At 42.2% G+C, this 24,218-nt stretch overlaps 2 protein-coding genes across 16 annotated transcripts; one reads left to right on the top strand and one right to left on the bottom strand.

The window, feature by feature from the left end:
- Positions 1-12: 12 nt before the first annotated feature.
- Positions 13-17,504, bottom strand: LOC136421180 (uncharacterized). Of its 9 annotated transcripts, XM_066408348.1 has the most exons (6): positions 16,465-17,504; positions 8,767-8,962; positions 8,184-8,264; positions 7,705-7,778; positions 576-878; positions 13-338 (listed from the first exon to the last, which is right to left on the bottom strand). In XM_066408348.1, the coding sequence occupies exons 2-5, from the start codon at positions 8,937-8,939 to the stop codon at positions 847-849; spliced, it is 360 nt and encodes a 119-aa protein (XP_066264445.1). In that variant the 5' UTR covers positions 8,940-8,962; positions 16,465-17,504; the 3' UTR covers positions 13-338; positions 576-846. The 9 variants fall into 9 exon arrangements, 5 of the variants coding, with proteins under 5 accessions (XP_066264445.1, XP_066264446.1, XP_066264444.1 ...); XR_010753385.1 differs by lacking the exon at positions 16,465-17,504 and having other exon boundaries at positions 8,137-8,264; positions 8,767-8,810; XM_066408349.1 differs by lacking the exon at positions 7,705-7,778 and having other exon boundaries at positions 8,137-8,264; positions 16,465-17,311.
- Positions 10,958-14,619, top strand: LOC136421187 (uncharacterized). 7 transcript variants are annotated; one of them, XM_066408357.1, is made up of 10 exons: positions 10,958-11,307; positions 11,545-11,617; positions 12,171-12,191; positions 12,423-12,470; positions 12,708-12,755; positions 12,988-13,035; positions 13,174-13,200; positions 13,568-13,600; positions 13,782-13,841; positions 14,019-14,619. In XM_066408357.1, the coding sequence occupies exons 1-10, from the start codon at positions 11,034-11,036 to the stop codon at positions 14,179-14,181; spliced, it is 795 nt and encodes a 264-aa protein (XP_066264454.1). In that variant the 5' UTR covers positions 10,958-11,033; the 3' UTR covers positions 14,182-14,619. The 7 variants fall into 7 exon arrangements, with proteins under 7 accessions (XP_066264454.1, XP_066264453.1, XP_066264457.1 ...); XM_066408356.1 differs by having other exon boundaries at positions 13,565-13,600; XM_066408360.1 differs by lacking the exon at positions 12,708-12,755.
- Positions 17,505-24,218: the final 6,714 nt, after the last annotated feature.

The raw sequence follows: 24,218 nt of genomic DNA, 5'->3' as shown, positions 1-24,218 counted from the left end.
GTACACTTTGAATCTTCTTGACAGGTTTAATCAAACAATTTTTGAAATCTTACATTTTGTCTTCTCTCACAATCTTATTACTTTTTAGTACATACAAAAATGCAAATACAAAAACTGTAAATACAAGAAAAATGGAAGTACAAAAAATATGCAAGCTGAAATAATATACACTTTGAGTCTTAACTATGTGAGCCAAACAATCTGAAGCTTAATAATTGTTATCAAAATTTGCAAAGCTGGTGTCCTTCTGCGCAGCTGCAGCTTGCTGGGACCTCCCCATGCAGTTTCTCATGGAGACATGGACCACGTTCTGCCTCTCTTCTCTAGATGGGTCCCATCTGGAGGACAGAAACAGGAGTGAGGTTTGAGGAAAAGAAGCATTCAGGATAAAAATCATAGGTTAATCAGTCTCTTTGAAGTTTAAGAAACAATCAACATCATGTGCACCCTTTGCTGTTGACCCAACAACTTACACTTGACATCACCTTTTCTCTAGATCTAAAACACATGTTTACTGGTGTTTTAACAGAAAACAATTCTATTTTTATTTCCTTGTTATATTAGCACAAGCATACCTGCTGTATGTTCAGACTGCTTGAGCATGATCTTCTGACTGCTTAACCACTTAAAAGAAAAGGAAAATTATGGTTACTGACAATGATGCAGTGGTGGAGAACTCTAAATATGGAATTTCATGCTTTCAAAAGGAAAAATGAGTTGAAACATGACAATAAGAGTGAAAAAGATATATTACATAAGATCAAGATACAAGATTACAAATATAGAATCTATAATATAAAGAAAAAGTTAAGAAAAAAAACCGCCTGATATATTTTCCAAGGTACTTTAAGGTGCTCTTCGAACAGAAGAATGGTCTCCTAAAAGAAAGGGAAAAAAAAGAAGAGATTAGATCATTGTTTAAAAGTGACTACCTATTGTTATCCTTGTGCATTCCGTTTTTTTCTTCTTTTTTCATTTCCTCTATCCCAATCACAGGGAGAGCTATTTTTCCTTCCTCAACCACAATCACAGGGGAGAGCTCTTTTTCCTTCCTTTGTAACACCAGGAACCCCCTTACCCACCCCTAACCTTAGGGGTGGGTAAGGGGGTTCCTGTTTCACCAGGAACCCCCTTACCAACCACTGAGGTTAGGGGTTGGCAAGGGCGGAGTGGGTACGACTTCATCGTTCATGTCCCCTCCCCCTTGCATACCCTGTTTGTTCAGCTTTGACCAAACAGGATTACCAAGACCAGAGCTGGTGATGATCCTTATGTCGCCAGGAACCCCCTTACAAACTCCAAACCTCAATGGTTTCTTGGTAAGGGGGTTCCTGTTTCGCAAGGAACCCCCTTACCAACCACTGAGGTTAGTGGTTGGCAAGGGCGGAGCGGGTATATATGACCCTCCCCCTCGCATACCCTGTTTGTTCAACATTGAGTTTGACCAATCAGAGTATGCAAGGCCAGACTGGCGACTATCCTTTTTTTTTGCACCAGGAACCCCCGTAGGCGGAGCGGGTAATGCCTCCTCTCCCTTGCCCACCTAATACGGTTGGCAAGGGCAGAGCTGGTGCATATCCTCATTATGATAACAAAGGAAGGAATTTTTTTCTATTCCATCGCCTTTTCACAGGTTATTGCAGCATCACTGATACAGCGAACAATACACAGCATCATGGTAACTGTAAAATGTCTGTATGACCCCACAGCTTACATTTGATGGCACTGGTGAAATGTAAACATGGTCAATAAGGGTTCCTTTCATGGTTGTAGGATCTTCCACCAACTGTTCGAAATCCTTTGTCACAAAGAAATTCAGAATCTTTTTGTTGTCTTCCCCTGAAATCAAGTTCTCGTTAAAGTCCCCAAGAAAGATTGTAGTATTTCGTTTCACCGTGGCCAGGTGCTGCATCAATTTCTCTAAATTGCATATGAATACATCTTTTTTCACATTGGGTGGCCTGTAAATAGGTACAATGAGAATTTCCACTCCCTCAGCAGACATACGCATAACCACACATTCAAGGCGTATGTCACTTGGAATAGGTATTTCAGAACATCTGTACCCATCACGGACATAAACTGCCACTCCTCCATGAGGGGAACTTGTTGTCATAGAGTCTGCCTCACAAACACGTCTCCTGTCTTGACGAAACACAGTAAAGTTTTCTAGCTGCACCTGAGAAGACTGCACATCACCAGATAGCCATGTCTCAGTCAAGCATATTATATCAGCTTTGAGCAGACAGGTGGATTTCAGACTTTTAAAGTGGCCTACCAGGCCTTCAGTATTGTGGTGGACAATATTTAGGACCCTATTGCTTTCAGATCTGTCATCAATATTTATGAACGGGTCACATCTAAACTGTAAGTGCCTCATACTTTTGACCGCCTCCTCTACTTGCTCATCACAGTAGATAGAGTCCTGCTTGTAGTCGGTAATGTAGAGCCCACCTATTGAACAAACCCTACTTAATGCCACATACGACATACCTGATGCGAAAGCCTTTTTCATGGAGACAACCGCTTTAGGAACAGTCATGCCCTGCACTTTGTGTGTCGTACATGCCCAGGCTAGCTTCAACGGGATTTGGTGACGTGTAACATTGCGAATTTTTTTCAAGGTGCTCTCGATCTGACGCACTGGCACTGAGTTGACAGGTATCTCCTTGGGAACAGCACTCTTTTGCCTTTCCTCAGCACCTACCCTTGGGTTATCAAATAGCACATAAACAGTTGCAACTTCACTGGCATTATCTTCCCCACCTTTCATTCCAGTCACAGTTCCAAATGCACCATTCACTAAACCATCTTCAACGTTGACATTGCGGCAAAGTATGACCCTAGCACCAACTCCGACTCGGAGCACATCTAGTAGGTCGTCTCGTACCCCTTCAACTAAATCTCTCCTTTTAATCGAACCTGAGCACAGATCTTTGGAAAAATCAAAGGCCTCGTATCGTCTAATCGGTGAACACCGGAGGATCAACATGTTGTCATTATGCCGATCAACAGTATCATTGGTGCCGAAAATGTGAAGGGCATCTTTAGGGTAATCATCTGATGCAAAGTCAAGAGAGAGCACCCTTGAACACAGAGTTTTGTCATCTTCATCTGAAAGTTTGTCTTTCTTTCTCTTTACCCTAAGCCTGTTCAAAAGCTCGGCAAATGCAGCATCATCCTTCTGCCTCATGATCTCCTCTAGTTGCACAACTTCAAAAATGGGATTCCAGAGGTCAATGATCTCTTTTTTTCTATCCCTGCAAAGGCTCTTACCTTTGACTGGAGGTAGTTGGTACATGTCGCCAACTGCCAATATACTTACATTTCCAAACTTTGCATCTGGGTGCGCATGTGTCAGTTGGCCCAATCTACCGTCGATGAAGGACATTACATTTTTATCAACCATCGACACTTCATCTATGACCACAATCTTTAGACTTTGGTACTGTGCGCGCACTGTATTCAGTGTTTTTTCCGAGAGGGGTTGATATTTAGAACCAAATGTCAAGTGGAACGCATGGTGGACAGTGCTTCCACCGATGTTGAAAGCGGCCGTTCCCGTGGGCGCCGTAAGTAGGACAGAGATATCGTCAGGGTTCTCTTGTGTCTGCTTAAGTATTCTCGTAGCTTCGTAACATATGCACTTGATAAGATGGCTCTTTCCGGTCCCAGCACCGCCCGTTACAAAAATATGAAAGGGCTCCGGTCGCTTCCCCGCTGCAGTTTCCAAACACCACTTCCGTACAAAATAGAAAACATCTTGTTGCATGGGATTGAGCGACTGCATTAGAGGGAGTGCAGTTTTTGAAGCGATCTGCAACTGGCATTTTTCTAGGGTGAAGCCTTGTTCTTTCGACTTGTCTGTCCTGTCCACAATCGCAAGATCAGGGATGTCATCCTCAATATCTTCATCATCGAAAAGTTGGACTTTTACTTGCGCGTCTTGACACTCAAATCTGTCCTGTTCCTGTACAGGGAAGATCTGGGCCCAAGCATCATCTAGATCACCGCTGGTGTTTTCTACTTCTTTACGTGCCCCCTCAAGTTCTTCACGATTTTTCTCAAATTGACACCTGTTATTCTCCACAATATCCCTGACATTTAAGACACCTGTCCTTTCAGACAATAAAACAGAGCCACTCAAGTAGAAGTCTTCATACTTTGCAAACTGTTCTGGTTTTAACTGCATGTCAGAGTAGTGCGGCAAGTATAACTTGAGCAACGTCAAGTAGAATCGCTCTGGATCTTTTTCCTTATTAAACTTGGCAAAGCGAATGATAGCAGGGTTCGATCTGGTGCGCTTTTGTACAGACCCTAAATTATCATTCAGGACATACTTCTTGGTGCCTCGAGATGGCTGCTCACCATCTTGTTGCTTCCCCGAAAAGGAAACCACACGATACTCAGAGACAAACTTTGCGGCACACATTGTTTGGAAGGGTTCTTCCAGTGGTCTCGCCTTGTATCGGTCCATAATGCTCGGCATCCAGATGCTTTCCTCCTCGCCGTTTTCTGCACTAGCAATGTTCTGGATCGCTGCCAAGGGTTTAGACAGGCGACTAGCTTTCTCATCTGTCGGTATGAAAATGACTTCTCTTGAACAATCCTTTAGCTTCAGGCTACAGGCTCGATACACTGCCTCCTGCGCACTCACTTCCCTGTGGTGAAGGTAGGCGTTGCCTACTTTTCTCATTTCATTAACTACATCCTGATTCCCTTCCCTAGCCTCTTTCTGGGCCTGTTTAAGTAGCTTTCCCATTTCCCTTTCTGCTTTGCTAATGTACGATACAATGTACTTAACACAACTGTAGGCATCGAGAACATATTGGATGTCCATGTTACCATTCCAAGCCCGGAGTAGATGTGGATTGTAATTGTTCACCCACATGTCCTTTGGCTCGCGCCTGAGCACTACTTGCTTCCTGGTTGCCATCAAGTTGAAGGCGTCACAGAACTCTGCGGCCGAGAGATCTGCCTCCTTCAGAATGGCGTCCGTGGAGCACTTGTTTGGCTCCTTGGTCTTGTCCAACACGTCCCAGAATTTTTTAAGGACTGCTTCGGCTTGCTTCTTTCTTCCTTTGAAGGATGCCATTTCTGCATCAGTTAGATCTTGCAGTTTCACAGGGCCGCACATAAATGTCTGCTTCACGGGAGGTTTTGGGAATCCAAACCTACAGACCTTGCCACCTTTCTTGCAGGATGCTGTATGACCTTTCCGGTGCGTTTGAACCTGACTAACTATGTCAAATAGCTCCTTATCTGCCTCTGAGTCGGGTAGCTGACTGCACACATACCTGTCCACAAAGGCACATATCTCCTCTTCAGAATTTACGTTCAATTTCGGCGCATCTTTCACCCACAACAAGCAATGTATGTGTGGACTGCCACGGGCCTGGAATTCAGTTCTTGAAAAAGTTTCTACAACTTCCCCTATGGGTTGCGACTGAGACTGAATGAGATGTTTGAAAAGCAGCTTGACTCTGTGATCAAACATGCGAGCAGCAGTGACTGGATTACTCTTCAAAATGTCACAACGCTCTTCCCACGTCAACTCACTCACTGGTACGGTACCACGATCTTGTCGAATTGCTTCCAAAACTTCTGGCCATCGCAAGTCCGCCGCAGAAAAAGTCACGAACCACGTGGGAATTCCAATCTGCCTGATCATTGCGTACAATTCATTGAGCGTCTTTTCCCAGAACTGTGGAGTACCCCTGACTGGCTGAAGGAAGCGATAGCCTTCATCTGACTTTAGAATGGCCTGTACGTCCTCTCTGTCCGACAACATTTGGGCCCCTATTCTACGCCCGTCACTTGTGATTGGTGAACTTTTTCGCAACGAAATGGAAATATTCGATCGTATGAAGTGCGTTTCTATTACATATTGTGCATAGAATATGTAGCTGGCATCGCTCGCAAACCGTGAGTCTGCACCCATAAGGCGTGCCTTGAAGTACTGACTGGCAGTTATACGTGTCTCGCGGTCATCGTTGAAAGAATACTCTCCCGTTGGAAACTGTACCGGGAAAGACATCGCCTCTCCTCCGACTTCCTTGAAGACAAAAACTGGCCTATTACCTTCTCCCGGGGCCACACAAAGTACGTGTTCATCATAGTGATCAAGGAAGTCCTGTCCTATGTCTACTGGTTGCAGGCATGTATCATGTGGAAGACCCCTTAGCTGGTCGTCATCGTCGTCTTCATTCAGAGCTGCCTCTTCCGTTACTTTTTCAACATTGATCTGTCCAAGAATGTTGTCCATCTCCTCGTCTTCCATGCCATCTATGGCTGCCCGGACCATGTCACTCCCTTCCTGCTGCTCGCCATCTGTATGATTTTGTGTGTCATCGTGACCATGTTCAGTTTCAGTAATAGCCGGTTGGATGAACCCCCCTTCCTCAGTCCACGGCACAACCCAGTCAGTGTCAACAGAAACACCATTGTAATGTTTGTTATTGTCTACAAGATATTGCAGAGCAGTGTCAACCTTCAATGGGCTTATTTGTCTGTACATGTAATGCCCTCTGTACTCTAACTTCTTCTTTAGCTTCACTTTGACAAACTGCGCCTCTGAAGGCATTCTGGGTAGAACCGCATGTGTTTTACTTACATCTGCTGGAACACACACTACAGGACCATTAACTCCTTTCTGACCACCTTTCGGAAGAGCTGTTACCTTCATGAATGGTATTCTCACAGCTACTAACTGTGACTCAAGTGTATTGAGACATTTCAACTGGGGTGGTATTTCTGGAAGACTCATCTTGTTAGTTTGCGCCTGGGCTGGAATTTTCTTTTTCAACAAGTAACCTTTGCAGGTGTAAAAAATCCATTCCTTACCATGTGACTTAACTTTAGGACAAGGCTGTCTGGTGCACTCTTTGTTACATTTATGAACATACTCACCTGTCAGACAGCCATGAACTGAAGAATCAAACTTAGATCGATCACACACCACGACTTGTGAACGGAAGAATATCTTATGGCACACAGTACAAACATGTTTAAGTCCTTCCCTGCATTCCTTCTGGAACTTTTTAACAGCTTGCTCCACAATTATGGAATCATGTTCCAGCCTTCTATTATTCTGAACCTGTGCTATTTTTTCTGCTCTTAGTTCTGGATCACTTTGATACTTTTTCCTATCTTGTTCAAGTTTCTCCATCCTGTGGTCCTCATCAGTGTGGTACCTGCTCTGTTGTTGTTCAAGTTTTCCTTTCTTGCGGTTCTCATCTGTGTGGTACCTGGTCTGTTGTTGTTCAAGTTTTTCCAGCCTGTGGTTCTCATCAATATGGTACCTTGTCTTTTCATGTGCAACTTTCTGCTTCTTGTGGTTCTCATCAGTTTGGTACCTGCTCTGCTGTTGTTCAAGTTTTTCCATCCTGTGATTCTCATCAGTTTGGTACCTGGTCTGTTTTTGGCTATTTTTTCTCTTTCTGTGGACCTCATCACTCTGATATCTAACATTTGCTTGGAGCTTTTTACACTTCTTGTACTCCTCATCATGGGCATAACGATTGGCCTTCCGCAAGCGGTCTGCTGCAAGGAACTGCTCTGCTTGTTCTGCTTTTGTTTTTTGCATGTGGCGATAGTGTTGAAACCTTGACATATTCCTCGACTGCTCTAAGCTCATTACATCTGTGACAATGTCATAGTGATTTCTATCTGTATTCCGAAGATAGATACCAGAGCTATACCCACCATCTGTGTCCTCTCTTACGATTCCTGTTGGAGAAAATTTCATCCATCTCCACCCCTCCCTTGTACCACAGTAACTATAGACAAAGATAGGTCTTCTAAGCATTGAAGCCATGCAGTAGATTTCAATATCAGTTGCCCATGTACCATCAAAATGCATTTGACTGGTTACTATGTAATCAGTCATGGACAGTCCTGTAGGAAGGAAAAGCCTGCAAAAAGCATGAGGTAGTATCTGCATGTGTGCAACTAACAATGACCTGAGCGCAAGATGGTATTCCTCAATTCCAAACACTGCATATGAGATTGCATTGAAAAAACAATTCCCCAATCCCCCAATACTTTTCACATTGAATGGACACTCTAGGGGAACGCTATTTTGTCCAGGGGGCAAGGGGGACTCATGCAACGCTGCAACAGGAATGCCCAACTGACCTGATAATGTGAACTGGTCAGTCTGAGTCAAAGGGGAAAACACAAACCCTCCACCAGCATTTGCTCCTGTCTCCTGCACATCTGGGGACCACTGCCTTTGCTGGCCTTCGTTTCCCTTTGATGCCTTCCTAGAATGGAAAAATTAGATGGTAATAACATTGGTTGCAATGCACGAGTGTACACTTATTTAGAAACGTGATAATTAAGTATCTACAAACTCAAAGCCCTGGATCTTGTGGAGGACTTCTGCCATTCAAAAGCAATTCAAACCTACAAGTACTAAAATGAACATCGTACATAAGTTAAATTGATGTTTAACATGGATACAGTAGTCAAAATTGCCCCAAAAGACCACCCAGGGGATTTAAAAAAAAAATGTATTTTTGAACAGGCAGTCTTATCTACACTTTCAACATGACAGAGACAATCGGTTCCCATATCCAAGTTGTACTGATCCCAACAAATTGCAAATCACTGAACATATTTGATAACAATAATGTTAAAAGATTCATCTTAACGATAATGTTCAAGATTCATCTTGTAACATAGGAACCAATATATTGCAAAGTACTCTAACAGGATAAAGAGCTGATTTCTGATAACAGGATAAAGCTGATTTCTGATTTTCACCTTTCCTTGGGTCCAGGATTCTCCTCCACATCCCCCGCTAGCTTCAGCATTAGTTGTGACATGACAAGCCACACCAGCAAACATGAGGCCTCTGCCCAACAGCGCAAAGAGCCATGTGCAGGATTGCAGAAGCAGCCTATCCTCGCCCTGTATGTAGCCAGGTCGACCCCCATCCTGGTTGCCACTGGTCACCTACCTGTGGTAAATTTTCAATATGAAGTTAATCAGAGTTGTGCATACATATTTCCATTTGAGTCATGTAAAATAGGAACACTTTTCCTCTGCCTCATCATGTTAATATGTTTCAGTTATCTTCAGACATGTAGCCAAGGCCCCATCCAATGTCATCATCCATCACGCAAGAAGGGAACAAATTTTGGTGTTCGTACCGAAGCCGTAATGTACCATAAGACCTCTCATAACATGAATACGGCTGGAAATTGCATAAACTGTGCACTGATTGAGCATATCCTAGCACATCAGGCATCATCCATAAGTCTCCTTTGTACTGATAATGTGCACACAGACCAAGATCATTAACCCCTGTATGCACATCCACTATCGAAGTCTTGATGTCCTGAGCATCGATGATAAGGCCTGTCTCTTGCGCAAGGACAGAGACAATGTAATCCATGGGATTCTGGGTCGGCCATGCTCGAAGGAGGATATCAAGACAGGGCTCAAAATCAGTATCATTGGCATCATATGCAAAACTGTTACCCATCACTTCAATGTCTGCTGATGACTCAAACCCACTCACAATAGCATATACATCATAATCATCATAAGCTACTCTTAGATTTAGTGCTTCTGATTCTATACCTTCAAAGGGCATTCGCCATGGCGTTGCAGAACCAGGCTTCTGCCACAGGTGGAAAATGGTTTTGGTATTCCACACACTGTTCAGTGGAACGGCACTTCCTTGAATACCAGGGGGTAGCTGGGCAAGTGCATTGTGACTGTACACAGAGGCCATGCAGGAGTGCTGTAACAAAGAGCAGCTGCTCCACAGTGGGGAGATGTCCTTCAGATCTGGGTCTGGTTCCATTCTGAACTTTCAACTGGCAAGCACAATGCGACCACAGCCTGAAAACAAGTAAGCCTGGTTCAGGACACGGAAAATGTCAGCACTCATTCACTGCTACATTCACTGATAAACGTGTATTCTCTTTCTAACTACCTTTGGCACGGAATTTCTTATTGTCACATGGGCCAAATCACTGGCTATTAAAGGTATCTTCATGGTCCTGACAAGTCGACAAATCTCATTGAGTGCACTACATTATAAGGGAATCAGACTTGGCCTAATTACTGTTCAACATTTGGTGTTTGTGTTTATTCATAGACTTGTTTCTTTTATTCAAATAAATACGTTGCATAATTTGTACAGATCCGAAAAATATCACAGCTAAAAATTAACTATAAAAATCTAAACATACAAAAATTATTCTAAAAAAAAGTCGGCCCAACTTCTACCACATCGAACGTTGATAACAGGCCGATGGTTCCGATCGTGACTATTTAATATGACCTAAAATAAAATCGCATCAGTGTTTCCGCGAGTTACGGTAAGCTTCTGTTGCCGCCATCTTGGCCATGCGACCAAAACAACGACTACGTATCCGTATGTTTTGACGTCGCTAGACAACCCGTTACCCATGGATACAATATGGCGTATGTCGACCGTTTCGCGCCTTTAGCCTAGACCTTTTCATTACCCTGTCACCACAAAATCCAATGGGAAAATAGGAAAACGAAAAAAATAGAAGGATGAAAATCTACAACTGCAACCATGTACGCTGACAGCAAGGGAACCTCATTGTTACCAACAAAGTATTTTATCCTGTCAACCAAAACGATTAAACTTTGGCGGGAAAATAGAAACGAACCTACCTCAGTACCTGAAAAAGTTCCCTGATATCCTCGACTAAAAAAATCAGAGAGGGGGGGGGAGGTTAAATATACTCGGCAACGAACCTTTCCGACAAATGTAAAGACGGATTAATCTGACGGATCTATGAAAAGTGAATATTCGAGGTGAATATTTCAGTTAAATCTTGAAATCGAAAAATTCAGTGAAGCGTTGACAGAATATGACGTCCACTGAGAAAAAGGCTCATTTGCATAGGCCATGACGTGAGCTTTTTCTGCCAATCACAAGCCACGTCGAGTCGAAATCCCGCTGCAATGCCGGGGTTATAGGAGGCGTTATATTACTATAACCACACATATTGTAGTCTTTTCTCAGATACAAATTGTACGAGTTCATGTATTACTATTCAAGTCTTTTTGTGACACAACATTTTACCGACTTTGGCGAGCTTGCATTTTCAATCAAAAGAAACTTTCTAATCGGTCTCTCCACGGAACCCCCTTGCGTGACTTGGACGAATCTAACTCGCCCTGACGCGGGTATTCATAAGCCAATCAGATCTCCTGATTCTTGGACACTCTGCTCATCAAATCTTCGCGCCAAAAAACGACACTTTTGCATGGCGACGCACGAAGTGAACTATGTTGTAGTGGAGCAGTATATGCAAGGTGGGTTTTCATACACATTCAGCTGATTCTTTTTCCCTTTATCTTTTCCCCTTTATCTTTTCCCTACAGTACCAGTAACGGAGCTGGTGCAAGCCATTGCTATACGACGTCCTTTGCAAATGTGTAATAATATTCAGCCGCGGTAGCGTTTTCGTGTTCCCCAAGCAATTCCTGACATTGATGAAAGGTCAACTTGTAACGTTACAAATTACATATTGTTTGTGTCCTGAAACGTAGAGCTCAACATGAATGACAGGACGGAAAAGATGGAAACGGAGGAGGAGGACAAGATTCTGGGCAACAGCGACGAGTATGTATTCATTACATTTGTCTAGATACACTAATGTTACCCTTGGTTGACTTCCCCTTTCAACTGTATTGATGTATGAAATGTTGCAGTTTAGTTCAGTCACGACTCATTATTCAAAATTGACTTTCAACTTCAAATTTCATCGCAAGATACCACAACCCTGAATATCAAACTTGTTGCCATTGTATTGGTGTGTGACCTATACTTTTTGAATTGAGCAAATATGTAGAATATGAGGCTATAACCTCGAATACTTTTGGCTCCGCCAAAGATTCAGTCCGTAAAGCAGCTCTCCCTGGCGCCCAAGGTTATATTGCACCATCAAGTAAGCTAAAAATATATCAGTGCGCAGTTATTTGCACAAACATAAATTTCATTTCCAAACCGCACTGTATGGCTACAATTATGGCTGACACTATCTGAAAAGGTTGGGACTTTGTTTTGACTTGCAATTTGAAGATATTGCATTATTGAGACAGACAGCATGTCGGTAAGAAAATAAACTTATGCTATACCCATATCTTCCATGTGCTTCCCTGAATGGAAATTGCAGTGAGGACAAAGATCCTCCAAAGTGAGTATGGTCTTTTCCACATATTTAACTTACATACAAATACTCGCGTTTCGGTGCGGGTTCGAATCCTGTGGCTAGGACACTGTTCTACTGGCTTTTTTTTGTTTTTTCAATTGCTCTGACTTGCAATTTGAAGATATTGCATTATTGAGACAGACAGCATGTCGGTAAGAAAATAACTTATGCTATACCCATATATCTTCCATGTGCTTCCCTGAATGGAAATTGCAGTGTCAACAACACACCTAGCTATACGCGTACGCCTCCGACTCGTCTGAGGTGAGTATGGTCTTTTCCACATACAGTATTTAACTTACATACAAATACTCGCGTTTCGGTGCGGGTTCGAATCCTGTGGCTAGGACACTGTTCTACTGGCTTTTTTTTGTTTTTTTCAATTGCTCTGACTTGCAATTTGAAGATATTGCATTATTGAGACAGACAGCATGTCGGTAAGAAAATAACTTATGCTATACCCATATATCTTCCATGTGCTTCCCTGAATGGAAATTGCAGTGTCAACAACACACCTAGCTATACGCGTACGCCTCCGACTCGTCCAAAGTGAGTATGGTCTTTTCCACATATTTAACTTACATACAAATACTCGCGTTTCGGTGCGGGTTCGAATCCTGTGGCTAGGACACTGTTCTACTGGCTTTTTTTTGTTTTTTTCAATTGCTCTGACTTGCAATTTGAAGATATTGCATTATTGAGACAGACAGCATGTCGGTAAGAAAATAACTTATGCTATACCCATATATCTTCCACGTGCTTCCCTGAATGGAAATTGCAGTGTCAACAACACACCTAGCTATACGCGTACGCCTCCGACTCGTCCAAAGTGAGTATGGTCTTTTCCACATATTTAACTTACATACAAATACTCAGTCATTGTACCATCATATAATGAAATGAAATCAATGAAATGTTGGGACGTCTTCAGAATTCTTATGGTTCAAACTCTTTTCATGCACCACAGAAGCCAGTGGCTGAAGGAAACAGAACCGTAAGTATTAAATGTATCTTATTATGCTGCATTAAAACAACCCACGTAGATTCAATACACCTGATTCATATTTTGACTTTTCATTACATGTGAATACTGTAAATGCAGAAATATTCGCGGTGGTTTTATGTTTGCGCTTTTCAGTGACCTCCTCCACACAAACTTAAAGCAACAGCAAACTTTTGCCCATCTATGACTGTAGCGCTACTATTGTTTCAACCGTTATCTTAAAACCAACGCAAACACTCCATTCTCTTCCTATCGCGAAATAAAAACCACACAGACTTAAATGCATTTACAGCATTAGCATACTTTTTACGCTCACATGTTCATATTTTTCCTTTTCAAACTGCCTGCCTGTAAGCAGAGGAAAGCGTCACTTTGACGAAGAAAACGAAGAGTAAGTTTGTGTCTGTCATCACAAGGGATAGGATGTTATCACAATAATAATATTATTATAAAGATGATTTAGTTTGCTTCTAAATGTCAATTTAAAGAAGGCAATTGTCGATGGATATCTCACATCACCACAAAAAATACATGTTGCTTTATCTGATGTTTCTTCTTTATCGCTTTTGCAGCCTTTGCTGGGCCTGCAATGGGGTTGGGCACTACCAGAGGGAGTGCCCAAGTGTGCCCAAGTAAGTGCAACCATCTGTATTCTGAATATATGTACATACTTTTCTTTGTAACATGTGCTGTATTTGAAATTTTTATGTTTACCGTAAAGGAGGACACACTATTCAAGCACCTAATTACTAATCTATTTTTAGTGAGTCCACTGACAAGAACATCTTCTATCCTCCTTTCTCCTACAGGAAACGACGCGGTGGAGGAGGGCGGCGCGGTGGTGGAGGAGGGCGGCGCGGTGGTGGAGGAGGGCGCGGTGGTGGAGGAGGGCGCGGTGGTGGAGGAGGGCGCGGTGGTGGAGGAGGGCATGGTGGAGGAGGGTGGGGCCCCTCCTTCACCTTCTACTTTTAAGTAGAGTTGAGTTTATCCATTTGGCAGCCGGGAGGACATCTAGACACGTTCGTTTGTCAAATTCCAGTCACCTGGCGATGCCGCTATGCCTGAAAATATATTTTGCAGATGGAATCTAGAGATGATGCGATCCCATTTGAGCTAGATGGGCGTCATTACGGGACTGTTGCGGCCCTCCTTCCGGACCGGCCGTTACCTCTTATTGCCACCTCGTAACTTCGGAACCATTAGTTTAGTTGTTGTTATTGTTATTGACAATATTGCAGTCATCACACTGCGGTTGGACATTTCAAGTCACTTCACTGCCCTGTGTGTCAACAGACCGCACTTGAGTGGCAATTTGGCTTAGTGATCTCAGAGTGTGCATGGATATTTGTGTATAAATTGGGCCAATAGCACAATATGAACAAGTGTCGCAATTAAAAATTATTGCCATTGCGAAGGTGTACATGTCTGAGTTGATCTTACTTCACTGTAAAGAAAGTACCAACGTAGCACTCTTAGTTCTACCATATCATTTGTTCAAAAAGCACTCAGATTAGAAATCAGTAAGGCGTATGCCGTCTGTCAAGCTGTTGTAGAAAGGCACCATAAGTTACTCAAGGAGTTCAAAACAGATATCAAAAGGCTGGAGCATATGTAGTTTCATTTTTCTGTGATTTCACCTTGGATAGACATAAGACACCAGGCAGAAAATTCCAACAAGTTTCTTTTATTTATTCACATTAAACATCTCATGGCTAAGCTATCATCAAACCTAGCCTATGTTAGAAGGTATGTTCATTTGACACTTCAATCCAATCGTCCTCTAATGTCTTGCCGCCGAGTCGCCGCTTCTTTCGCGAGGGAGAGCTTCCCGCAGTTGACATACTGGGGTTCACCTAAGTGCTCGTTGCGAGTCAGAGAAGTGTTTCTCCTTTGAGTTATTGTTAATATTGTCTCGATTTCAATCATGACCAACTTGCAACACAGATTGCAAAAAAAATTATATTCATTTGACATTCTGAAAACAACTTATGGTAAATAAAACAAATTTGCAACAAGTGCCTTCACTAATTTTTCAATGACCCCTGACCTGAGCATTGCATATAACTCACCGGGCATAGACTCCAAGTCAACGCTGCGGATTTACATACAAGTTAACGTGACTTAAGTCCAACTTCTCCCCCCCCCCCAAAATGACCCCTTGCTGAGCGATTTTAGTATGGTCTTGTGGTGAGTCATGTTGAGTCCAGAAAACCAGGTCATAGTAACTGAGTAAGCCACATAGTCGACCACTAATATACAAGTAAATGCAACTAAGTCCAACTTCTCAGCCCCCCACCCCCAAAAAAATGACCCCTTGCTGAGCAACTTAAGTATGGTCTTGAGGTGAGTCAAGTTGAGTCCAGAAAACCAGGTCAAAGTAAGCCTCAGAGTCGACCACTAGAATGATGTGCAAAAATTTTCTTCTGTTTCCACACAAAATATGTTTTTGGCGGTATTGTAAATCGTAAAAAGCAATTGCAAAATGAAATTATACATGCTGTAAATTTCAAGTCACATAAACAAATAATCATGGCTAGTGCTGCGTACCTGAACTCCAGACCTAAACTCGACTTGTAAAAATGTTAAGGTTCAAGTCCAAAAAAAATAAACGTCAGGAACCAAGTCCGGACTTGCAAAATAGAATTTCTCACTTATAGTCTTATTTTTCTTCTAAACCATCTCAAATCATCCATAGATCATGAAATCTGCACAGAAAAAACTCAAACATTGCTGCTTTTTTGATTATGACTGAGCTTTTGCATGATTTTGCATGTATATTTTCAAAATTTTATGTCAGCTTTATCAGTTTATGTCAACATGTAAGTTTACATATGGCCACAGTTTCATGTGAACCCTTGGGCTTGAATCTGGATCGAACCAGAACATGAGTTTAGGTATGCAGCTCTAAATCATGGCCTAAGCAATGGGCTGCTCCAAAAAAAAAGTTGTGGAGGGGGGGGGGGGTGGAAGAGGTACAAAATCGGGTTTTGTCCCTACCAATCCAGAAAGTGGTCAACCAAACCCAGTTCCTAATCCAAAATGGCCCAACTGACCCTAGTTCCGGGTCAAAAATTGCTCCCACCCCCCCCCCCCCCCCCCACCCCCCTAGTTCCTAATCCAAAATTGCACAAACACTCCCTGGTTCCTAATCCAGATGCTTAAACCCTACCCCCCTTCCAATCCAGCCTCTTCCACCCCCACCCCTTTTCAACTATTTTTTGGAACAGCCCAATGTTGTAGATTGTGCAAACTTACCGTATTTTCTGTTGCTGTGTAGCAGCTGCTGTGTATGTTTTGAAGGACCAACAGCTTGAGTAGTAATCCCTACTCCACCTGCAAATAATAGCTCAAATGGCGGAATACATGTTCAGCAAACATGATGTTTCCACGGCGACTAAGATGCAAAGCATCAATGGCCAACATTGACCTTTTTATATTGTCACCATTATCACAGTAGACAACACCACGGGTGGAACACAGAGCAGCTAACTGCGTGTTTAAGACGATCCGTCTGTCGTCCAAATCTTTACGATCTAATCGTGGCAGAATGCTGGACATCACAACCAAACATGAAGGAAATCGAGACATAGCAATGGTAATCAGTCGATCATAGTCTTCAATGTCTTCCTGTAGAGATCGCATCATGCACAGATTGTTCGTACCGACATGAATAAATACCAACGTAGGTACAACAACATTGAAACGGATCACATCTGCAGCGACGTCGACAATTTTGGCACCACGATTGGCATGTAAGATGAACGAAAAAGGTGGTGCATCACGAAAAGAAGACTGTTGTTCAAGATACTTACATATCGAGTCCGAGAAAACGACAACCTGAGGAAGTTTAGGTGTTTCTGCGGCGGCAGCCATAATCCCAGTCGACCACAGGCGTTCTTGTCTTGATCTCTTAGATTACGAACAATATCCTCTACACAACCCTATTCGTAATCGTAAAAATATATCTGCTTGTATTTCTATAGATATAGAAGATTGAAATATGAATGAAATAATCAAGAGACTTGATGTGACGCAAATTGTTCAAGCCGGAAGTAACGGCCTGAATTTGAATCGGACATAACCATTTGATTTCTTCGAGGGATCGCAGGTGAACATGAATAATTCATTTATCAAAACGTACGTAAGCACACATGTTGATTCGACAGGTATAGTCTCTTGTAGTCTTACTATTTGTGTATATATCTATTCATATTACTTGACCGACCATTTGGTGACAGGGCACTGCTTTTGTTAAAAAATTCAAAGAAACATAATTACACATCTCTACTGAGAAAATGGTTTCTTCCCGAAGTAACCATTTCTTTTTGCCAGGGCAGACAAGGTAAAAAAACAATTTTAGATAATTTCATACCGATTACCCGCACAAAACTCAGTTTTTCCAAAAAAGTTGTTTTCAGTTTCTGGGATGTCAGTCACTCAATTTACGCAACGTTGGTACACGTAAACTCCTTAGTATGATATACGTGCTTTATTGGCGTTTTGATGCGTGCCGAACTTTACTTCTGGGTCAGGAGAAATTCCTGAAGTCGCGCTATTTTACAATATAATCGAGGTACGGCATAAAACGCAGTTTTTACAAAAAAGTTGTTTTCAGTTTCTGGGATGTCAGTCACTCAATTTACGCAATGTTGGTGTGTAAACTCCTTAGTATGATATACGTGCTTTATTGGCGTTTTGATGCGTGCCGAACTTTACTTCCGGGTCAGGAGAAATTCCTCAAGTCGCGCTATTTTACAATATAATCGAGGTACGGCATCGTCGGGTATGCGCTTAACACTTGCATTTAATACCGCCATCCCTGTGTCATGAGTGGTTTTTAACGTTGAATCGTTGTGAAGCCGAGCTTTGATGGCGCTGGTTTACAGACCAGTATAGTATGACCGCGGGTGACCCCGCCAGCGGCCGTGGAACGTTGTGTTCTACGAGTTCGGCAGCGTGTTCCATTCACCCCGCGGCCACGGATCCTATTTCGAACAGCCTTCCAAACTTCGTTTGGCATTCTATTGAGATTCTAAAGTTCCATTTAGTGCTTAAAATGCTAGTTTTTTCAACAGTTTTTGCCGCATAAAACAATTTTTTTGCATCTATATGGGACAAAACGACCATGGTGCAGTGTCGTATGTGCATGCCTACCAGCTTGCTGGATTTCAAGATATTCCAAGCTCTAGTTTTGGAGATATTAATGTTTTTTACTTGTGCGGAGAAGACGAAGAAGAGGAAGAGGAAACGTAGCAAAAACAATATGTTTACTTCTGTGAAGGTAAACATAACTATATCTACATAGTATTGCATGTGAAAAATAAAATGCAAAGAAACGCCATCACAGACTTATTACCCTCAATTGACCGCCAAGAAGATGAGGTCGAAGGTGTCTCGGATGACAGTGAAACTCGCGCCAAAAAACACCTCAGTCACTGCCAGCCCGGGCGAAATGAGAGACGCGGAGGTCAATCGGAGGCAGTCCTTTTCCTCTGAGGTGGGCCGTAGAAGTTCCCCATCACCACTGAGCCAACAGGTGAGCAATTCTCCCTCGGAAGTGAGGAATGCTGAATGCATTCCCCTTGCGGCCATGTCCAAAATAATGTTACCAGTGGGTAAGCCACCGAGGTAGGCAGGAGCGACTCCTCGTTGTCCGGTGTACCAATATGGCCAGAGACATTCCCTTCCCCAAATGAAAGGGCCTGTCCAGCTGGACGCGTAGCCAGGGGAGGGCATCGATATCCAGAGAGCGCTCATTTCGGCTCAGAAGGGGGCAGTGGCTGTGGCGGCGGACCCGTTTTCTGTGAACCTGTTGATGAGAGAAATTATTTTTAACACATCACATCACAATTCTATTCAAGTTAAAGAAAAGAAATGGAAAAATGGAAAAATATCAAAATCAAAATATTGAAATGTACCGAATTAGACATCAAAAGACATGTACAAATATTTTATCACAAATGAAGAAGGTAATTAGTTTTGACTGCAAATGACAGCTCATTGCTGTATTGTGTACAATATATTATGCAACATGCTTTAAGATATTTGACCATACTTGATGAAATGCTTACCAGTCAAAGTCAAGACGTTGACTTCGTCCTGGAGATAGATGCCTCGCCTGACCCTTAGATCGTCAAGCAGCAGTTTTGTCAGTTACATAAAGAAGAGTAGTCTGAAAATTATTTTTGGGAAGCGGAAATTTAACATCCAATGCCTTCCATGATAGGAATACTCAAACATGTGACATATATATTGTTGACAAAGAGAGGCAAATTAATAGATATACATTTAATTTATTTTATAAGAAAATTGTACAATACCATTGATAGAGTAACAAACGGGATATTGTGTGTCTAAGTTACGATCATAGGACCTGATATATTGGTTCCGTAATATAAGATTATGCACCATCACACAACTGTGAAATATTATGTACACTACACTAAAAAAAAAGCATCACATGAAGGTATTTTATAACACTCAGATTTCTGTAATTACTCTCACAATGTACCAGTACATGTACTGATGTACACTTAATGGTATTTGTATTTGTATGGTGAAACTACCAAACGTTCTCTGTGTATATGTAGATGTATTTATTGTGCAAAATATTCAATTTGTTCCTTCCGAGAAATACAAAACATTTCACATCACAGCAGTTCTTTCGTTTTCTATCCTCAAGCCTCGTATACAGCCTAAACAGTGAAAGAGCTAAACTGCAACTTGGCAAAATACCAACTATACAGTGCTAACGTTCTGTTTTGCCGTGTGTGTGTAGCACCGTATTCTCTTGAATCATGGCAGGTCAGACTTTAGAGTTCTTCTGAAGTGCTGTACTGGATTGTCAGCTGATTGGTATGTGAGGTCCAGAGTTCAATTTCCCCCCACTACTCAAATAGCTATCATTCCATCCTCCCGAATAAATTGTGTCGGATTCGTTCCCAATCATCAATTACGCAAAGAGCCAGTGTTTTCTCATTAGGTTATTTCTTATATCACTGCGACGATATCGGATAACCCATTTCCCCCCTTCTGAGTTTGTGTGGTCTTCGTAACTAGGTCTAATTCTTGTTTTAAAGAGGCAGTACCCGGATCCTTGTGACAGATTAGACGACAAAGAAAGATGGTCGTAGGTGTTCCAAAAACTTTCAACTGTGAACTAAATCTAGTAACTGTAAGCGTTCCACCCATATACTGTCAGTGTTACAACCAATAGCCCCAAAACTTCTTGTACTTTCTAATGGGTGCTGGGTAGTTGTCAACCCTTACAAAACTGTCACCTCGGCACGTGTCTCTTCTTCTTTCCCTTCTTGCTCCTCGGCACGGTTCAAAACTTCTTTCCTTTTTGCTCATCGGCACGGTTCTCACTTTTCTTATATATATATATATATGTATATATATATATATATATATATATATATATATATAACCACATATATATACATACACACACTCCCATACGTACACATACACACACACTCAAACAAACATGCATACACACACACGCGCGAACAAGAGTACATACTATTTGTAATTCATATTTAAGCTCACCGACCGAGTAACGTTCTTCCTCAATCCTTGCTCCGAAACTCGAGCTGCTGCGATGTTCTTTTCAGCCTGCGATTGATAGTTGGGAAATCCGAAACTCTGCGGGACCAAATATGTTCTACTTCTAACTTGATAATGTTATCTGGAAGTCAATGTTGAACTTTTAATGTTACAAATCCTTGTCCACCTACCCCCATATCTCCATCCCTATGTTTGGTCAAATATTGCTGCGTCATTAAACATCAAGGTCTTGCCCGAATGAAAGATGTGAAAAATAGTAACATATTTGTATCCCAGCCTTGAGGGATGCGATTCAGGATATCTACGCACTCTTACCTCGCCATTTTTCTCTCTCTTTGCGTGATTTCTCCGAAAAATCCTTCTCTTTGCACGAGACATGGCGAGATGACCGAAGAAAGGTTTGGCCCGGGAATGAAACTTTCCATGCCGTTACACTGGACTTTTGTAATGTCAAACAGTGGACGTCTAAATTTTATTGATTGGAAGCCATTTGGGGTCCACCTCTGCAAAAGAATTATAGATATAACGAAATTTTTGTGTTTTTATATTATATATGATGCAGGGTATTGCAAAAAGAGAAAAAAAAAGGAAACAAGAAAACTGACGTCATTCCGTCATTTATGAGGTCAAGTGATGTGAATTATTAATCTTATTCAGATTTAATCTATTCAGAACGTCTCCACCACTTTAGAATGCCGTGGTAGAAAGTAAGATTCCTTTTTAAGAGTAAATATCGTTTACACATCGTTTAGGTTTTTACACATTCAATGTATAATGGACAATTTGTAAATGAATATGCTTCAGATTATTTGGTCCAAAAAATAATGGATTTGAAATACTGGCCCAAAGAAAAATTACATACCTCTCACCGACATTCTTAACAGCTCCCTGCGTGAAGGAATAGTACCATAGCAATGGAAAGAGGCGATCGTAGTTCCTCTGCCAAAGACTCGTCCACCGTGCCTTGACCAGCTCCGGCCGGTGTCCTTAACCTCCCTCGTCGCTAAGGTGTGTGAGGGGTTTATTGCCTCCTGGGTTCTTCAGGACATTAAACACACAATATCGCCAAGTCAATTCGGATGCCTGAAGGGTCGGTCGACCACTCATTGTTTAGTAAACCTGGCAAATCAGCTCTACAAGTCTGCTGATAAGCGGGGGACTTGCAGCACATGGATTTTAACCGATTTTAGTAAGGCGTTCGACTTAGTCGATCACACAGTCGCGATAAAGCACTTACTGGAGCAGGGTGTCCGACCAGAAATCATCCCGTGGATTTCTAACTTCAACGAAGGCAGGAGTCAGAGGACTAGGTACAGAGGGCGTTGTCCCATACAAAACATCTCACCTGCGGTTTGGCGCAGGGCACCAAGCTCGGACCCATTGTGTTTATCGTTCACGTCAATAACCTACCGGACATTGTACGTTCCCCGTCGTGGGCCTTTGTTGACGATCTGAACTTAATGGAATCCAGGCTTGCATCTGAACCATCCAGAATTCAGGACGATCTCGATAGTCTGTCCCGCCGGACCATCGACAAGAATATGAAACTTAACCCAGGCAAGTGCAAAGCTATGCAGGTCTGTTTCTCCCGCAATCCTCCCCCACCACCTACACTTAAAATTGACGACCACCAGTTAGCAGTGGTCAGTGTGGCCAAGTGTCTCGGAGTAACATTCCAGGCCGACTTTAAGTGGAACACTCATGTCACGGAAACAACCAAGAAGGGGAATCAAAGGCTATACTTGCTTTGTCGTCTGCGTCAATTCAATTTGCCCACCGAAGATCTTCTTATTGTGTATACACGTGCTTGTTTCGTGCGCCCTGTGCTCGAATATGCCGCCACATTATGGCATCCAGGGTAAACCACAACGCAAAGAAAGAAGATCGAGAGCATACAAAGAAGAGCCACTTCTACCATGTGCCGACACTGGCTACCACAAACCAGGGGGGGGGGGGTCAGTGGGAGGACAACGAGACAACAAACAAAACTTGACCAATTGCCAGGGCGCACCGAAAGATATAACAAAAGCACATTACCGTACATTATCCACCTCAAAAACAACCCCATATACTTGGTTTACCAAGAATTTTATAAGAATTTTATCAATGTTAAGGTATATGGTTATATTATCACTGTTTGTAAACGCCATGTTTTCACATAATTCAGCCGACATAAGGCTGTGAGGTGAATGGCAGTGCATGCCTCTATTGTATTAATTGTATTGTATTGTGTCTGAAATGAATTGAATAAACCAATGATATATACTAACGGCAGCATCGGCCTTGTTAATAAAGGGTTGTTTCAAGGTCTTCATGCAGGAGGTACAGCCATCAAGAATCCACCAGTGGTAAATGTAACATCTCGGACACATCAGATGGTACGTTGTGCAGAAATACATAGTTAGAGGAGATATGATTCTTTCAGTGAGGATTGTTGAGAAGATGAATTCATATTTCTAATAAGTTTGGACAAAGCTTTGATTATAAAACATACCTGCTCTTAACATTTTTACAATCACGAAGAAGCAAGGGGAGTCCAGTTCTCTTATACTATAATTCGTACTGTATACACGTACCAGTAAACTACTAGTATTCTTCTTTTCAAAGAGAGGATAAAATTCCATAGACAGAGAAAAACGAGTGAGATTTTTAGTCAAACCAGGGGAATCTAGGAACCGCGTATGGAACGTCGGTTACCTAAAGTCAGGAGGGTAGGGAAATTGAATAACCTGTCTTTTGTTACACATGCAGTGCACGTAGATGGCGCACCTGCTAGGTTCTCTGGGAGTATAGGACTCTCAGTTTCTCATTGGTGACCCAATATCTGTCTTGTTATAATTTCACAGGATTTAAGATCGTTAGCGTCTTTGGCTTAGAAACATAGTTCTTCGACTTTGAGAAAGTTGTATTTCTTTTCCGTCTTCGCCTGCTGCGTTGCCACAGTGTCTGCGACACCTTCTCCTCGTGCAGTCACGCCACAAGCCGCCGAAGGTCTTCGTTTGATGCTTTTAAGTTACCTATAAAGTCATTAGCAATCTACTTCATTAGCAGATAAGTTAATACACATGTATTTTGGCAATATGTCAAATAAAGCCAAAAAAGTCAAAGTTAGGCAGCGAAACACAAGCTTATCCTTGTGTGAACTTTCAACGCAACGGGGCCTCTTCAAAGACACTATATGCAGCCGGTATCATCCGGGTGTAACGGCTAATGCGGTGGTTGTTCATGGGCTGTCCCTATTGGAAGTATTATTGCAAATCCTTGTGTTTTTGTGAACAGTAAAGTCCCTTTAGACCATGATTGTTTTCCAATTTTATAAAATATTCGATTGGTTTTGTACTTTGATGGATTGATTGATTGTGTATTTGAATCATACTGATTAATGGATTAGCAGCTTATTCATAGGTTGCACCCTAACTGGGCCCATGCCACTGCCTTAA

The sequence above is a fragment of the Branchiostoma lanceolatum genome, chromosome 15, assembly GCF_035083965.1.
Source record: "Branchiostoma lanceolatum isolate klBraLanc5 chromosome 15, klBraLanc5.hap2, whole genome shotgun sequence".
Classification (NCBI taxonomy): Eukaryota; Metazoa; Chordata; class Leptocardii; order Amphioxiformes; family Branchiostomatidae; genus Branchiostoma; species Branchiostoma lanceolatum.
The sequence above is the reverse complement of the archived record's forward strand: the minus strand, read 5'-3'. Positions and strand labels throughout refer to the sequence as shown.

Coding starts and splice junctions, on each gene's coding strand:
- LOC136421180 (XM_066408345.1), bottom strand. CDS start 8,939: ATGGGGGTCGACCTGGCTACATACAGGGCGAGGATAGGCTGCTTCTGC. Junction 8,265..8,766: donor AATCCTGGACCCAAGGAAAG/GTGAAAATCAGA, acceptor TTTCCATTCTAG/GAAGGCATCAAAGGGAAACG.
- LOC136421187 (XM_066408356.1), top strand. CDS start 11,034: ATGTATTACTATTCAAGTCTTTTTGTGACACAACATTTTACCGACTTT. Junction 11,618..12,170: donor ATTCTGGGCAACAGCGACGA/GTATGTATTCAT, acceptor TGGAAATTGCAG/TGAGGACAAAGATCCTCCAA. Junction 13,201..13,564: donor TGGCTGAAGGAAACAGAACC/GTAAGTATTAAA, acceptor CCTGCCTGTAAG/CAGAGGAAAGCGTCACTTTG.